At 49.0% G+C, this 18,165-nt stretch overlaps 1 protein-coding gene across 1 annotated transcript in view; it reads left to right on the top strand.

Annotated features, from left to right (window-relative positions):
• Tns3 (tensin 3) overlaps positions 1–18,165 on the top strand; it is a 194,938-nt gene that overhangs the window by 136,426 nt on the left and 40,347 nt on the right. Inside the window, exons 18-20 of the mRNA XM_005359223.3 lie at positions 8,797–8,957; positions 9,917–10,031; positions 10,485–10,568. Coding sequence (XP_005359280.2) covers positions 8,797–8,957; positions 9,917–10,031; positions 10,485–10,568 — 360 coding nt within the window. The remainder of the gene's footprint in view (positions 1–8,796; positions 8,958–9,916; positions 10,032–10,484; positions 10,569–18,165) is intronic.

Genomic DNA, 18,165 nt, shown 5'->3' with positions numbered 1-18,165 from the left:
GGGTGGGGTGGGTCCCATCACAGGTTCAGTCTTGTGTTCAAGGAGCCCAGAGGGCGAGCCATGGACTCTTGGGCCTCTTGGGGCTTGTCTATATGATCAACTGTCCCATCAGTGGCGAAAGTGGATCTGACAGGGGACACTGTGGGTCAGGAGTCATAGCCCAGATACTGGAAGGGTGGGACTAGGTTCATGAAAATGCCATGGGTTGTGTTTGCTTCCAGCTCTGCAGAAGAGTTTCAGATGGGAGAGAGTTTCGCACTGGGGATGTAGCTCTGTGGTATAGCATTGCTTGACTGGACAGAGGGGAGCCCTTGGGATTTGTCCCTGCAGGGGGCGGGGAGCTACCAGGTCTCAGGGCTTCTAGCAATACTACACTATTGTAGAGCCACCACCGTTGTGTGGTTTCTGAACTCTCCCCAATTTCCCCAGAGAAGACTTTACCCCTTAGCACGCACTCCCACCTCAGCCCGCAGCACACTAACCTACTTCCGGTCTCCCTAGATCAGCTGTTCTTTTTATAGGAATGCAGTTGTAGACTGTCACTGGTTTCCTTTTTACAGAGCACATTATTTTCAAAGGTCTGTGACTAATGGAGACTGTTTATGGCTAGATGCTACTCCATAGTCGATCTGTTCCTGTCAGCAGACACAAGGATTCCATCAGCATTCTGACTGTGGGAATATTGCTGTTATATGTGGGTGCACACAGACCTGTTTGAATACCCGATTGCTTATCACTACATGTGGATTTGCTGGGTCCCGGGGCAGTTCTTGCTGAGATTGCCGGGAAAGTGCCACTCAGATGTTTGAAAGTCTCTTTGGAGACTGGCCAGCCTGTCAGTGGACAGGGTCAACTTCTGAAGCTTCAAACTCTCAGTATAGTAGAAACATTTGGTCTGTTGTCATTTTGTAAGGGACTGAGGTTCTGGGAAGTTCACCCTCAGGGAAAACTGCTGCCCTTTGTGGTCTTGTCTTCCACGTGGTGGAGGTCAAATCCTTTCTCTCCATCAGAAGGAACAGGCTCTGACAGTTCCCAAGCTTGGTGATGTCAGTGCTGTGCCGTCATTTTTGCTTCTGCCACATGGCCTTGTGTCATGACATGGGCCGTGCTTGAGGGAAGCGTCTTGCCCTCTGCAGATGTCATAGAGAAAGTTATTTAAGCATAAAACGAAGGAATCAAAACTAGGTACCGAAACCCTCTTGGGGAGTGGACTCTCCAGTGTGAGTGGAGGGTGACATGACCAGAATCCTCTTTGGAGCTTGGAGCTCTTTGCAACAGTATTCAGAGTTCATTGAGCATTCTGCTCGGTGTTTGTTTCACAGAAAAGGCGTTCTTCCCGGGTTTGGGGACTTGTTCTCTCCCTTTCCAACATGCCTTCAGCTACTCAAGCACTTGCAGGATTCCCAGGGGACACGTCTTCAATCCCATTCCCTTCCTCATAACTTTGCACACAGAAGTGGCTTTTCCCGTCAGGACCAGAGAGGGGAAGAGGAGATGACCCTGCACATACCCAGAGGGCTTTTCCTGACCTCCTCATGATTGTCACTCAGCACTGGGGCTACCAGTGTCCTACCCCTTTTCTTTGTGGGAAATTCCCACCTTTGTCCATTCCCTCTCCATCGAGGTTATGCCTGTTTACTCGAGTAAGCTGACATTAGGAGGCCCCTGCCTCAGCACAGAACAGCCTTTGCTCGATTTGTTTTCATTCGCAGAAATGCGAGGGAGTTTCCCAAACCACCCACATGCCGTGGTGGTGCCAGGCTTGCTCTGTTCTTACACGATCCTTATGTAAAGGCGAATTAATCGCTGATGGGCACTTCTCTTTCCGGGGTCCCAGGTAGAAAATAAAGATCACATTTTTAAAAGGGATCATGCTCTGGAACCTGTTCCCTTTCCTTTGTATTAGTTATGTTAGTTCCTGTGTATTTGTAAGATACTCGGTGCATCCTGACTTAAGCCATTTAGATCCATTTCCCTACATGTCTATGGAGAGTGCTGGTAAGAGCCTGAGCCCACTGTCACCTGGTGTCACACAGTTTCTGATTTCCTGCTAGGACTTAGATTCCACCCATTCTTTGCACTGCACTCTGTGGCCACCTGTGGGCTTTCTGAACACAGATGCCGATAATGCCAAGGGAGGCTGAGTAGCCTGGTAGGGGCCCGAGTGTCTGATGTACTTTATGCTCAGTTACTGACTCGCGGGGTTCAGGCCTGCTGTGCCTACAAGTTGAAAGCTTGACAGTCATGTCCTGACTCCAAGGGAAGGGATAGATGTCAAAGAGGAAGCGTGAAGCGTACACGGAAGTATCTTAGGGACACACACTGGAGAACCACATGCTTTCCGCTGTGGCTTTGAACTGAGATGTGTGTCTAGTCGCTCATCCCATGGCTCCTTGAGGCTGGGATGTTCTCTCAGGTTGATTCCAGTGGGGCCAGAGTTTGGGACCTTGCTGTGCAGCATGTGGAGAACAGCTTGTGGTCCTGCATTGCCCCGTAAGCTGCCTCCCAGTAGGACTTCATTTCAGCAACGGAGTGGGCCATATGCCTCACCGAGGAGAAGACTCTACCCTGAAAAGTCAGTGTGGATGTCACGTTTTCTCCTGCTTGGCATCCCTCTCCCTCTTTTCAGATAGGTTAGGTGACACCAAGAAGTGTCCACATGGCCCATAGCAGCTTTGGAGGACACAGCTGAATGAGACAGTGAGGAAGGACTTTGCCCTCTCATAATCGGGAATTTGGTGCATTTGAACAAGTGCAGAACTGCCAAGGAGCATTATGGGGGATTTCTTCTAAAAATTAAGTTTCCAGTTGAGTGGTGTAAACCTTGTCTCCCTACCCCACACAAACTCAGGAATTCCCAGTCATGATATTTTCTATCCTGGACCGTCATGGCCTCGGTCCTGCATGTTAAATACAGTACCTGACAATCTTAGACCGGACACAGTTCTTGTGGTCTCTGTGGGTGATGCTCTCCTGCCCACGAGGCCTTCAGTGTCTACAGATGAAGTGCTTGAGGGAATTCCCTGTCCTGATCTCCCCACTATCATGGTGGCTTTGGTGGTGTGCCCCCTAGCTTGGCTGTCTTTGCCCCGTTGCCACACTGCCCACACAACTGCCCTGGACTTGGAATGCTACAGTTCTCAGTGATTTAGCATCAGCTTCTCACGCTCTTTGAGGTTTGGTGCCCTCCAGAGACTTATGGTAGTCTCAGCTTCTGTTAGGCTTGACATGGTCTGTGGTGGTCCTGGGCAGTGCTCAGAAGGCGTCCTCACATAGCTGGACGTTGGCTTTGGCAGGAGCAATGAAGAACACATAGGGACTCAGGCCTTAAGCTATAGCCTGAGGTCATGTGGCTTCATAGGGCCAGGTGGAAGGATGGCCCACGTGAGGACAGCTGAATGCTCAAGGAACTGGCCTTGTTGATAGTGGGGTCAGGTGTCCAGTCTTGCTGCCACAGCAAAGCATGTCACCACATGGCTGCTGTCTGTCCCTCCCTCCATGGGGAGCCCAGCTGCACAGAGGGTTCCTGGAACAAGGCTCATAGGCAGAGCTGCCTGCCAGTATGATCTATGCTTACTTAGGCCTGGAGTGGCCTCCGCGTTCCAAGCTCTCTGAGCTTTTGTAAGCACCAGGGTCCAGTTCGTGTTTCCTTTTTACTGCCAGGGAACATGCTGGAAGCAGGTGTGACTCCCCACAACAGCTGAGCCCCAGCAGGCACAGGTGGGAAGAGAGCCTAGTGGGTCCCAGCAGGTGCAGGTGGGAAGGGAGCCAAGTGGGTCTCAGTGGTGCAGGTGGGTCTGCATAGCTATGGTAGGGGCCCTTTGCCTGCAAATATTCCCCGAGGCCTGATTTTGTCCCTGTGTTCCCTTGGCTATTAGAACCTAGAAGGGCTGGTATGAGTGTCAGACTGCTCAAGTCGTGAGGAGACTCCCACAAGCCAGCAGTTTCTCCTCGTTCCCATATCAGACCAGTACCAGGAGTGACAGCCACATCTTAGCGTCCACCAGCAGTCCCTGCTCCTGTCCTTTCCTTTCCTCCCCCTGGATTTGACTCCTTACAGGAGACTGAAGAGTAAATATTGTTGTGGCCACTTGTATGCCATGAATTTTACAGCTCTATTCAAACAGTAGATTTCCTCTTTCCTCATTGACTCCTTAAGTATTTTACTATTCAATTGCCCAAGGCCATCCAGTCAGCTTCTTGCTGGAGCTCCGTAGTCAGTTTGCACTCCGTATAATATAAGCCATGGAAATTTGCTCTTTCTGCTTCTGATGATGTGGAACCCCAACAGTGTAGGGAAACAGGAGGCTCTGATGCAGCTCCTCCCCCCAGTTCCTAGCATCCTGCTAGGACAGTGGTTCTCAACCTTCCTAACTAACGCTGAGACCCTTTAATACAGTTTCTCATGTTGTAGTGACGACATAGCCATAAAATTATTTCGTTGCTACTTCATAACTGTAATTTTGCTACTGTTATGAATCATACCGTAAATATCTGTGTTTTCCTATAGTCTTAGGTGACCCCTGTGAAAGGGTTATTTGACCAGCTCTAAAAGAATCATGACCCACAGTTGCTTTGCTAGGAGCTGGTGGACCCTGAGTGGGGGGTGACAAAAGGTGGTGGGCAGTGCATGCAGGTGCTTTTGTGGGAGTGCAGAGAGTAACCTAAGGAACAGAAACGATTTACTCTCCAGCAGATGCTCACAAGTTGAGCCTAGAGTGGAAAAAGAAACAAGCAAGCCACGTGGCTTCCTTACTGTATGGCACTGTTCCCAGGGGAAGGAGGGAGAGTTGGGAGCATATGCTTGACAAACCACCATGGGCTCTTAAGGGAGGCCAGCTTTCGTCATAGACTACTGACCAGGTCATCTGTCCCTCATCTGTGCTCCATCCTCCATCTCCTGCTCCCCCCTCCCCACATTGCTTCCCCCACTCAGAGACAGCCGGTCCTCAGGAGCATCAGTGGGGATGGACATCAGAGCTGAGGTCTGACGTGACTGGGTAGCAGCTGTCTCTGCATCTAGCTTCAGTAATGAGCCAAGCCCAAGTGAGGTGATGGTGCAGAGATACGGTGCCTGCTGTTTCAGTCCTTCTAAAGGGAAATGACCTGCTTGGCAGCCACCTGAGATACTAGGTGAAATACCATAGAGAGATGTCCCTGCAGCTGCCAACCTCCTCCTGGGCCTCTAGATCACCAGAGTGTGAGGGGAAAAAAAAATGTCTGGTTGCTTCTGTGTTTTCTACCTAGGAACATTGGCTCTGAGAGGCCCTGAAGTAGTGAGGAGTCAGGGTGAAGCGCCTGTGCCTGTGTTTTTCTCTGGGCAGTCCCTGGCCCCACCTTTCTTCTGAAGCTCTGCTGTCTGTGTGTGAGGCTTAGGACTGTGGCATGCTCATTGTCATAGGATCATTGCAGACCTTAAGGAGGAGGTATCAGCACAAGGGGTTTGATAGGCACAGACTGCTTCTTGCAAGAAGGGGAGCCTTGGACCATATGTGTTTCTACACCCCTGGAAGTGCAGATGCTGGGGGTTCATCATCCTAGAAGCTGCCCATTTCTAGGAATGCCCTCCTTGCTGATAGCAGCCTTCAAATGGGGAGTCTTGTAGTACCCAGGAGTGTGGACCCCCAGAAGTGGGGTGCATGTGCTGAAGTGCCCCACTCTCCCCCCCCACCCCCACCTACACACCAGTATTGAGAGCACAGAACTTGAGCTTCGCCTGTCACGGATGTGCAGGTAGAGGCTGTGTCAGCGTGGAGGTCAGTGTGTGAATGTAGAGTGTGGAGGGCTGTGGGAGGGACTAGATGCAGGAGTGTGAGCTGCGTGAGTGTGAGGTGTAAGAGAGTGCACATATGGCATGTGGTATGTGCCAGCATGTGGACACTGTAAGGTAAGAATCAAAACATGTGAGAACGAGTGCCATGTCTGTGGCAGTGAATGTGAACATGTCACTTGAGCCTGTGCGTGACAGCTGAGTGTGTAAGAGACCACGCCCATCCCTGTGGATGTTTCGTGGACAACTCAGTTCTTAGGACTAGTTCAGTTCTCAAGATTTAGTGCCGCCATCCTTGGGGATTCCCTCTCTCTCTTTCACCTCCCAGTGCTGAGGAGGAGCAGCTGCCAAGAGGGTCTCTGTGGTAGATGCTGTTGGTGCATAGTGGAGACCGTTGATGGAGCGTTCCGTCTCTAGATGTGGCTTCAGGCCTAGACTTAAGCTCTGCTCTCTCATTGCTCTTGCTGAGCTGTCTTGGGTCTGTTGTGGAACCTAACTTTGGCATGGTCTTGCCTGAAAAATGGGAAGAACAAGTCCTGCCTTGAAGCTGTTAGGTCTACCTACTGTCTCTGGATAATTAAAGAAGCGCCCAGACCACTGCAGTGTGGTACCTTGTGGCACCTGTGGGGTGCTTTGCCCTAGAACGGTGGGGAAGGTCACATCCACTTGGGTTCCTGCAGTGGGTTCCTTAGGGAAGAGGAAATGCTTGTTTGTTTATTAATTGATTGATTGATTTGATTTTTCGAGGCAGGGTTTCGCTGTAGCTTAGGAGCCTGTCTGGGAACTAGCTCTTGTAGACCAGGCTGGCCTTGAACTCACAGAGATCCCCCTGCCTCTGCCTCACAAGTGCTGGGATTATAGGTGTGCATCACTACTGCCCGACTGGAAATGTTTATTGACTCAACCCCAGAGTTTGTGAAGATAAACAGAAGTGGGTGCAATGTAAGACCAGAGGCTCAGAGAGAACCAGCTTAGGCCAGCAAGTTCTGCAGACTAGAGAGAGAGCAGCCATCCATGTAGAGCGTGAAGGATAAAGAGCCTGCAGAGACCATCCGTGCAGAGAACTGCAGAGGAGAGAAAAAGAAAGCAGGTTTGTTTCTCCCAAAGGGAATCCAAGTCTTGTCTTTCTTAATTTTAGAAAACAAAAATGTTATTATTGAAAATTTTAGAAGAGAGAATCAAAGGAACAGGAACTTTGCTGTGAGATGGTTGGTATCTCCTAGAAATATCAGAGAAGCTACCCCCGTGAAATCTTACCAGCATGGCTGCCTAAACATAACCCAGCCAAGATGACACCAATAGACGTGTTAATGCGGATGGGGGAAGCTCAGGAGGCCTCATCCCTAAACAAAGAACTTCAGGCAGCTCAAGATTGCCAAGAGCAGGAGAGATAGTCTCCAGGGAAGGGCATACTAAATGTCATCTAACAACAATGGTTAGCTCTAAAATATATAAATTCAAATAACATTACACAGATTTAGCAGGTTGTTTTTATTTATTTAAGAATATATGTATGTTTACATACCTCTGTGTGTGTGTGTTGTGTGTGTGTGTGTGTGTGTGTGTGTGTGTAGCAGCAATTAAAGAAAAAGGCCAGGAATTTGAAAGAAAGGCATATAGTACATGGGAGGGGTTGGAGGGAAGAAAGAGAAGGGGAAAATGATGTAATTGTTCAATAATTAAAAAAAAATAAAATTACAAAAATAGTTATAGTTTGAAATTTTAAAAAAGACAGAGGCATTTGCATGGAATTCCACATCCCAGAGATTGGCTTTTGAATATTTTCGTACCATTTTTTCTTTCTTTGGACCCTAAAGCATTTGCCACTGCCCCTGTGACATTGGTACATGACTGTTTACTGATTTGCTGTGCGGTGTAGAGCAAATTCCCAGCCATGAAAGCCCGCTGCTGCTCACCGCTGTGATGACAGGATTATGTCATCTTCTTGTATGTGAGAGCTCCTGCCCAGCTTGGTCACCATGGCTGGGGCAGGTGCAGGGCACCTTGGCTCTTACTGGGGCGACTGCCGTGTTACAGAACTCTCTTACTGGGCTTGTTCGGCCCGCTGGTTCTGACTTCCCAGTCCCAAGACCACACACATTTTAAGAGATAGGAGGGCCACCTATGTCCCTGAGGCTGAATCTTGGTAGCTTGTGTGAAGCCCCTTCCCTATGCAGCAAGCTCTTTGTCATCTGAGCCACCTCCCCAGCCCCTATTTATCTACCGTTTTGAGACAGGGTCTTGGTACCTAGTCTAGGCTGACCTTGAACAGTGGTCCTGACTCCTGGAATCACAAGCATGCACCATCATACTTAGGGGTTCTCTGTTTTTAGCTGATGCCTAGCCTGCCAACAAAGCCTGATTTGTGATGAAAAGACTACATTGTGACTTGAGACGTTATCACGTCTGTACGCTGCCGCAGGTGTTCCCCATTGCCCAATTTTAAGAATTCCCTGAGAGAAATTTTAAGACAGACTCTAGCTCAGATATACTTTTCTCCCTAACGAGATGAATATCAGCTTTGGCTAAATGCAGGGACCATTGGCATCTTGGTCAGGAGTAAAGGCCTGTGGAATTTCTGGCTAAGAGTGGCATTGGGCTATTAAATGTCCATTCTTAGTATTTGGTTTGGGGTTTTCCCCTCCATATGAAGGTTCAGTTTGTCCTGGTAAACCACACGCCTGGGTCACTGTAGGGGCATAGTCTACTCGGTGCTCACACCAAGCCTGGGGGCTGAAGTCAGGTTTAGCTAGTCTTCTGTCCCAGCACTGTGGGCCAAGTCCTAGTGCCTGGCCTTGCCTGTACTCCAGGACCTTTTCTGGATGGAGTCCTCTGGTTCATCTCTGGGCATCCTAGAGTGCCCCTGTGTTTGTGGTCTGCCCATAGCAGTCCTTGTGTCTGTTTGGAATGGCTGACTAGTGATTATCCGTGATTGGTTTAAGATGGGTTTTATCAATGGCCTCTGCACTGTGCTGTGGGGACCATAATCAGAAGGCTAATTGTTTTCCTGTTCACTGGCTCCACAGGTGATGAGTCCATCGGGGGACGGCTCCGGAAGCTGAGTCTCGGGCAGTATGACAATGATGCTGTGACCCAGGTGTCCTTCTCTAAGTGTGGATGGGGAAAGGCTGGTGTGGACCCAGCCCCAAGTCTGGGACCATTTTCCTCTCCTGCAGACATCAAAGAGGTATGTTTTGGCCCTATCCCCATCTCCACTCAACCCCACTTTCCTGTCCCTGGGCTTAGGGCAGTGGCTATGCCAGGTCCTTGTACAAAACCACCAGGCACTGTAACCTCTCTGTCCTTGACAGTCCTCCTTGTCCCATAGACATGGTTCTTCAGTGACAGGCAGGGCTTCTGATTGGAAGCGCAGGTCAGAAGGCCTGTGTGGGGTCTGCACACTCCCTAGAGATGGCTATACAGCGGGTACCTTGCATGGGCCATTGAAACCTCAATGCTCTGATCTGTAGAATGGGTATGAGATGCAAAGCGTGCAGGTGGGTTGTGAGGGTTAGGGAGCATGACCCTGGCACTAGCAGGACCCTGTAAATAGATAGCATAGCCAGTGACAAATGCAGACTTCTAGCCTGCACACAGAGCTTCAAGTTCCCCATGGCAAATGATGACCCCAAGGAGGTCTATAGACAAGTGTCTCCTGCCTTGTCCTGGGACATGTAGCTAAGGCTTCATGTCAGAACTGGAGTAAGACGGGCAACCATCCCCAAGTAGTTAAATTCTAATTATACATCTGATTCTCAAATTGAAAAATTGGGGCCTTCACCGTAACTCTTGCAAACACGCACTGTTGATGTCTGAATGTTTCTCCTCTAGTGCATTCCTGTGCATTTTCACTTCTCCGTGGTAGTGATGTAGCTAAGGATTCCTTGGTGCTCTTTCGTGCTCAGTGGTGTGCACTTGCTTTGCACCAAGCCTCCATCATCTTCATCCCTGGTTCTCCAGTACTGTCATACGCCCCTCCTCTCTGTGCTTGGGTGATAGCGAGTAGTAGCAGGGGGCCAGTTTCTTCCCCTTTGTCCCCCTCTCAGATGTGGGCTCTGTCAGCAGATCATCTTGAGGGCTCGTATCTCTGTGTAAAGGGCCTTTGTGTGGGGTCTCATTTTTCTCTTCTCCCTCTGCTGGTTTCAGACAATGATCACTGCCTATCCCCCTGGCCTCGATATGATCGACGGCAGGATTTCCAACAGCAAGGATTCTGTGTGTCTGACCCCAGCGTTCCCTGTGTCTCCAGAAACACCGTATGGTAAGAAAGAAGGAAAACCAGCTGGGTGCCACTAGGTACCACAAAGTGGGATGTAGGCTGTCTTGTCGGATAATCTTTGTACCACCAGACTGCAAATAATGACCCAGAGACTTATTATTAATTATGAAAGCTTCACCTTTTCCTCAGGCTTTTCCCAAACTAGCTCTTATAGCTTGATCTACTCATTCTGCCATGTGATTCAGTTACCTCTTCTTAGTATGGCATATCCAACTTGCTCTGAGTCTGCTGGTGAAACCGTGCACCTAGTTTTCTCCTTATAGCTTCTCCCTCTGCCTGGAAGTCCCGCCTACACTCTCCTGCCTAGCTACTGTCCATTTAGCTCTTTATTAAGCCATTCAGAAGTTGCCTTGGGCAGAGACACATCTTACTTTGTAAAGAATACTTCCGCAACAGGAGGGAGTAACAGTCGCCTTTGCTCTGTTTCTTTTCCAGTGAAAACATCCACACGCTATCCTCCCTTTAGCCCGCCTGAGCCCCAGCTGAGCAGCCCAGCCAGTTTGCGCAAAGGAGGACGCGGTAAGAACACTTGGCTCTGGCAGTCATGATGCCATTGGCATGGTTGCTGTTTCTACCAAGGCGTATTCTCTGATGCAGAATTATTTCCATTTGGGCCATGTCTCGAAAACCTTGAGCAAGAACATGTTCTGTGAGGGTGTGGAATGGGTTGTAAATCCACTGGTTGGGAGTAACAGTTGAGCATCAATAGGCTTCCCAGCATTGGCAGGAATGTTCAGGTATGATAGTAGCCTGGGTGGCAGTTTATGCTCAGTTCATTAGGGTCTGTGCTCAGCTCAGCATAGGTGCTTAGCGTCCTGAAAATTCTCCATTGAGCAAGGGCTTTGCTGGAGGAATGTGACCTATTTCACTAAGAACATGGGTTCCAGCAAAGAGCAGGGTTACCTGAATGCACCCCACAATATGGTCATCTCTTCATCTCTTCAGGGTTAGCTGCATGTACCCCACAACATGGTCATCTCTTCATGCTGTTTTGTGTGACCCAGCTATGAGCCTAGTCTTCCAGTTCCTAAAGACTCGATACTTTCTCTTGTTCTCTACAATGGAACCCAGAGACCTTCAGTAGTTTGCACTGTAGGGAGGAGTGCTAACAGGCCAGAGTGTGTCTCAGTGTCTCTTCAGGTAGACATTGCCCACCACACTTCGTGGGATCCCAGGATGGGCCGAGCTTGATCAGGTGAAAAGATGTCCCACATATGTTCTTTTGGTCATTCAATTTTTATAGTGTAGTTTGCTGTTTGCTATTCCCAGAAAATGTGGGCAATCTCAGTGTGCTGGAGTCCTAACCCCTCGCTTGTTTGGGCATCCTCCAAAAACATCTCAATTCATCAGAGATCCAAAGAAACATCCTAACCTGAGCCAGCCCCTCCTTGATGCCTGATTCATGACAGCCCGTCTCCCCAGACTGGTAATGTCTTGGTTAGCAACAGGGAGTTGAAGAAGAATACTTTGGCCCCAAGGTCACTCTGTCGGCATTGCCTTGGAGAATTTGAAGTTGGAGTGACCACAAAGCGCCTCTCTTAGGACCTTGCCTTCCGTTTTGATTTCTGAGTGTTCACTCACCTGTCCGGCAAAGGCTCTCCTCAGGCTGCTGTTAGACTCAGGTCGTTGCAGGTCTGTGAAGGGAGGAGAGTTTTCCTGCAGGATTTGGACGCTCTCATAAGTCAACTCTTCACTTACCAGAGATTCTTCTCTTATACCATACAGTAAGCATTACGACCCCCTCCATTCCCATTCTGTTGCAAAGAAGTGTCCAAGTTATTAGGAACATGTTTTTACACTTTCCATCTAGAGATCTGCGAAACGTTTTAGCATTGTTAGGTTCTAGCAGGCTCTGCCACCAAGTTGTTCCTCTGTTGGGAATGCCCATTTGGCTTCTGGAGTGTCTCTCGGTGAATGCAGAGGATTAGGTAACCGAGGCAGGTATTGTCGGATGGCACGTGTTCTGTCAGTCATCTCCCTTCAGAAGCAAGACGCACACACACCCGAGCTCTGACACTTTCTAACTGGGTGGTCCAGGGAGGTTTCTGCTACTCCAGTGTTTATCTGTTCCAGTGCAGCACAGCAAGTGATTCCTGCCACACACCGTTCCTTGAGCGCTTGTGAGCATGGTGCCTGACTTAGACCTGAAGCAGAATCCGCGAGGTTGTGCGTGAAAACGATAGTACAAACAGCAAAGAAAGGGACAATGCCATAAATAGCGGAGGACCATGGTAGTCATAACTTGTCAATAGCATGGAGAGTCTTAGTCTACCCTCTGCTTTAACACACCACTGTCACTGAGGAAATTTATACTCAACAGAAACTTGCCTCACAGTTTAGGAGTCTGGAACGCCTAAGATCAGGGACCAGAGAATGTCTTCATGGGTCCCAGCAAAGCAGAGGCATCCCGTGGGAAGTGGGGAGATAACCATGAAGGTTATCAGGAACCCACGTTTGAGATGTATGGTGCGACCTCGTTCATGAGGACAGATTCCATCTGCCGTAGCCTTTACTTCTGAGAGTCCCCTGCTACCCCAGTATTGATTTCCTAACACGTGAACCAGAGGGAGTGGCTGTGCTCAGATTATAGCAGAACATGAGTTGTAGGGACACAGAAGCTTCAGGGCCTCTCCCAGCAGCTTATAAGAACATAATGGGCGGGGGACAGGCACAGGAGATGGCAGAGCAGCCATAGACCCTGGGAAGGGAGTCATAACAGCACCTGAGCAGTGTCCAGGGGCCTGTGAGCATCCTTACCTTTCTGAAGCAAGACCTTGGGGCTTTGTGAGGATGGTGACCAGGCAGCCAGCACAGGCCAGGAGCACAGCTGTCTGTTCCCGCATCATTGCTTCAGCCAAAGTGTACCCCAGACATGTAAGTGGTCAGGGCACCCATACATGCCTTAGGATTCCAGAAGTTAGCCTTTTCTAAGGAATTGCCTTTTTTTTTTTTAAAGAATCTAAGCGCCATTGTTTAATCTCAGTCTTTATATGGGTGAAAGAAAAAACATGAAGTGTAAGATATAAAGCATTTCACAATTTCCTAGATGATACTTAGCCTTGGTGTTTCTAAAATAACTGAAATAAAAGACCATGGTAAAATGTTTCATGAAAAAAGCCATGTTTCTGACAGAACTCACTTTCCAAATTGTTCCAAAATAGTTCATTTGCTACATTCGCGATGTCTTAACAACCATTGCCCTCTGTAGTTGCAGAATGTTCCTGTCACATAACAGTTTCTTACGATTGTTATTTAGAGATTTTTGAGAACTTTGGGTATCCGTACAAATGATGAATGGCTAATATTTGTTTACTTCAAGGGAATGCTTTTGTGATTTTGCAATTCCTATTTTGTATCTGACAGATTGATATGGGTTGTTTGGGGCTGTTTTCTCCACTGTGAATACAAGGCTTTGTGAAGGGGTTGAGGGTTGGGTCCATCTGTTTACTGGGTTTATGGGGAACAAGAACCAGAATAACTGGTTCAAAATAGGGGAGCTGGACATGGTGGAGTTCAGAGGGCAGAAATGGATGGTGTTTGCCAGAAGAGGATGAAAATCAAGGTCCAGGAGTACTTGGACTGAAACAGAAAGGGAGGAGAAGTTAGGGGGCTCTTAATTGTTCTTATTTAGAAGAAGTGTTTTAGTTTTGCTTAAAAAAGTATTGGGGGACTGGAGAGATGGCTCGAGAGTTAGGAGCACTAACTGTTCTTCCAGATGACCCAGGTTCCATTCCCTGCACCCACATGGTGGCTCACAACTGTCTGTAACTCCAGTTCCAGGGCATCACACACTCCTCTGGCCTCCTCTTTCACTACACACTACGGTGCACAGACATACATGCAGGCAAAACACAGACACGTAAAAATAAAGGAAAAAATGGGGAGGGCTTGGAGAGGAAAAGAAAGAGGGGAATAGTATAATTATGCTTTAATCTCAAAGATAAATAATAAAAGCTAAATTAATAATTCATTTTAAAGTTACCAGCATAGAAAGCTTGATATGTTATAAAATGTTCCAGCCAGCTCTTCCTTTCCTTCTTACACTCAGCTCCTTTTCTGTTTGAATTTTTATGAATTCGTCATGAGAATTTTTACAGAGCAGATAGAAGCACATACTATAGACAAACACGGGTGATGTTTATGGTAGACCTTGGTGGCTTTGAATCTATTGAACTTCCAAAGCAAATGTGCCAGTCTGTGTATTTAGACCTAGGTGCCATAACACAAGAGTGTCTGTGTGGGGGAGGCATATAGCGTCTGCACACATGCCTGAGATACACTCTGCACTCCAGTTTATGCCAAAGAATGTGTCCTGGGAAGGGTGAGCCCCGCAATGGATGTGGATCAGTAAATTCATAGCAGCCTTCCTGCTCCCCACCCCAGATGAAGAATGTGAAAGAAAAAAAAAGCGGACAGCTTGTGAATATATCTGAAAGTAAACACCAGGGATCAGTTCCTGGAGGTCAGAGTCCAGCACTGCCCTGTGAATGGGCTGTTGGGAGTCTGCTTCGATGAGGACATGAATTCGCTTGTATGGAATGCGGCTCAGAACACACAAGCTGCTGGCATCCCTTGCTAACACTTCATCCACCAGGCAGGCCAACGTGAAGGATCTCATGAGTGGGGAGCTCTGTAAACTGGGCAGAGGGCGTCCTTTGATTTGATTGGTAGTGGGGTAGGGAGAGCTTCGCTTTCTGATTATACTCACCAGCCCATCCATTGTCCAGGCCGGTGGGCTCTTCTCGGAGGCAGAATGGAAAAGCTATCTATCCAGCATGTTTCCAACAGGAGTTTTGCTCTGGTCATGATTCTTAGCCCACAGGATGGCTCTGGCGCATGGTGACAAGGCCCAGGGCTCTCTGATCTAGCACAAGTTGCAAAACCTCTTAAAACATCTTTTAAACAAAAGAATAAGACTGGAGCACTCTGTGGTTTCAGGGATGTTGTCTTAGAAATGAGAGTCTATTTCATCTTCCCTCTGCGAGAATGTCTCAAAAAATTAGTGTTTGTTTGAAGCTGCTGCTTCCCACTGGCTATGTAGAGCAAACTCTGGGCCCCAAAGCAGAGCGGTGACTTGGATCCCAGCTGTCGCAGGTGTGGAACTAAAATCCATTGCAGACCCGGCGACAGCTGGGGTGGAGAACATTGAACCAGGTAGGTGCCTGAGTGCAGACCACTGGGGAGACAGCATGCAGGACAAGCGAGGATATTTGTGGTAACATTTCCTTATTGAGCCTGTCAGCCATGTGCTTGTCTCTCTTCTCCCAAAGCCCTGTCCTCCAGTCCACTGGCCCAGGCTCATCTCCAGGTGTCACACAGCCTTAGGCGCTGGGACAGTGCAGTACTCTGGAGTAACTCTAGAGCCACTGCCCCTCAGGCTAGCATTCCCGGCCAGGGAGCCAGATCATGCCTGGATTGCAAGAGATAGGGAGGGGCTAATGAACTGAGTTTGCTAAAATCTAGGAAGATGTGAACCTTCCATTTGCTCCCCGCCATCTCCTGGGGCCTGGAGTGGTGCCTGGTACCCCTCAGATCAGAGAGCTTCCTCAGGAGAGAGAGATGAAGCCTGACAGTTTCAATACAGTTAAGTACGTCAGCCTTTGTTTAGATCCCCTGCTAGTATGAGTGCTCTTCCTTCAGGATTTGTGGGTTGCTGGCTCTGGGAACCCGGTGGGTACCATTCTCTGGGTGTGATGAGCACAGTAGTATGGACTTTGGACTTTGTCTGCTCAGTTCACCTATTCTCCCATATACTCCGTGCCTTCCAAATGTAACCAGCAGTTACTCCACTGTATCATTTAGGGATGAATGACCGCAGAAAGTCCGTTTAAACCAAATTTTTCACCCGTAGTTTAATCTGTGACGTAGAACTGAGGAGTTCAAGGGGACCACTGTATACAGACACAGCACAAGAGCAGTCGTGCACACAGCTCAGGGTCATGTCTGCAAATTCCCCTGGTTATACCTAAACTTAGAGTATATCACTGCCTGAGTGCTGCATAGGAACTGTACTGACGTGCCCGTACCTGTGAGGAAGAACTAGCGAGCACATTTATAGAACAATAAATGCAGGCACTTGTGGTCTTTGTGGGGAAGGTAAGGCAGCACCCGAATGCTCCAAAGGGCATTATGGGTAAATTTGGTGCTCTTCGGGTTTCATCATGGCACACTGGTAGAAAGTCGGTGTCGCCAGCAGTTGGTGTTCAGTTTTCTCGGCAGGGTATGGTAGTGGGTGATTGTGAGGTGGCAGGCACACAGATTTAAGGGGATCATGTTTTGTTTTAAATCCCTTACTCTGCAGAACTCTCAGGGAGCATTCTCTTTATCGGGTGGGTGGAAGGTTGATTCCCAGACAGGCAGGAAAAGGACATTAGAGTGGCTTAATGATGTCAGCTGTGGTGGTGGCTACTCTGGTAGTTTGGGGAGTTTCCCCTGTTGGTGCAGATAAGACCTGCAGGCTACACCCACAACACACTCTTATATTCCCTGAGGCTGTCAGGTGGATAGCAACACCCCTCACACACACACACACACACACACACACATACACACACACACCCCTTACACACAGAGCGCCTGGTTTCTTTTTCTAGGAGGTGTGTCAAATCTTAAGGAGGACCCAGCATATGACCAGCTGGGCTGTGAGGAGAATGGTCCGTGCTTCTGATTGGCTGCCTGGCAGCCCTGAAGTACAATGGGGCAGATATGACTCCAGAGCCTATGAACTGATGCACACCCGGGGCTGAGCAGCCAGAGCTCTGCCAGGCTGATGGGACAGTGTCTTAGGAGGGCAGACCCCAGACATGTTCATCCCTCCCCTGCCTGCCGTGGGCACGTTGGCCACAGCTGAGCATCATGGCTTCTTCTCTCCATTGTTGCTGTACTCCAGTCCTCTGACAGTCTCTTCTTCTCCTCCCACCCCCATGCCTTCCTCCAGAGTGAGCCTTTCCCCTCAGCTCCTTCCATCTTTCCTTATTTTCCCTTCTACAAAGTCCCAGCCAGGGCCTGCTTCTGCTAGCCGCATGAGGAATGCTGTCACCAGCATTCCTGAGGCTGAGGCAGAAGAATCTCAAGTTGGAGGCCAGCCTGTGCTGCATCGGGCTGGGCCTTTAAGTCACTAGAAGGATATACCTCAGATCATGGGTTCATCTCTAGCACTGAAAATCAAAAGTTTTCTATAGGAAAAAACAGGGTTTATGAGAACAACTTTCTTTCTAAAGGAAGCAATGCTTCCAAATCACCCCAGTTGCTCACACTGCAGCTGAGGAGGGGGTGGGGAGATAAGCCATTCTCTTTCCTAGAGGCTCTTCAAAGCCTGAGGGGACCCACTCAGAACTGTCATGGCTTTGACATGGTCACAAATATAGTATGTCCAGCTTCCTTCATTGCCCATCTCCGTGGGTTTGCCCCCAGTCCTCTGGCCCTTGAATACGTGGGATCCACAGGGGGATGGACCTGCCGTTGAGAGCGTCATTCCTCTGGCAATGGACTGGAAAGGCTGGCATATCCACCTCACCAAGCCCCGAGCCTGTTACTGAGCCTGTTGGGCTGGGGCCAGGCATTTCCCACAGCAGGAGCAGTTGTTTTGCAGGCACATAAACAGGAGGGAGGAAGTGTCTTCACAGGGGTCTTCCTGGCTCTGCCCTAGACACGTGGCCTGGAGGAGCTAGAATGAGGGGCCTCTCTTGATAAGGTTACCAAGTTGGTATTGGAACCTGTGGGGTTGGGCAGGCTTAGATTCAGCAAGATGGCAGCTGGTTGTGCTGAAAGCTTTTGTCTGTGCGGAGCCCAGTAAAAGCAGTGCTGGTACGTGCTGGCAAGGAAACATCCCCAGGGGAGCACAGAACCTTCTCCTCCAGAAGTTCAGGGGAACTTTCTAGAAACTCACATTTGCAGAGTGAGTGAGATTTTGCTTTACCAATCAGAAAGGACAAAGCAGGACCGACTCCCCTGTGTGCTGCCGCTGCCTCATGGTAATACCTGGAGTGGTATGTCTCTGTCCAAGACCAGGCACATGGGCTCCTATGCACTGCTGTGTAATCTGGGCCACAGCTGGTTTCAGGGCTCAAGTAATAGAACCAGTTATTCTGCTTAAAGAGCAAGAAAGTGTCCCAAA

Source organism: Microtus ochrogaster, linkage group LG1, assembly GCF_000317375.1.
Source record: "Microtus ochrogaster isolate Prairie Vole_2 linkage group LG1, MicOch1.0, whole genome shotgun sequence".
In the NCBI taxonomy this organism is placed as follows: Eukaryota; Metazoa; Chordata; class Mammalia; order Rodentia; family Cricetidae; genus Microtus; species Microtus ochrogaster.
The sequence above is the reverse complement of the archived record's forward strand: the minus strand, read 5'-3'. Positions and strand labels throughout refer to the sequence as shown.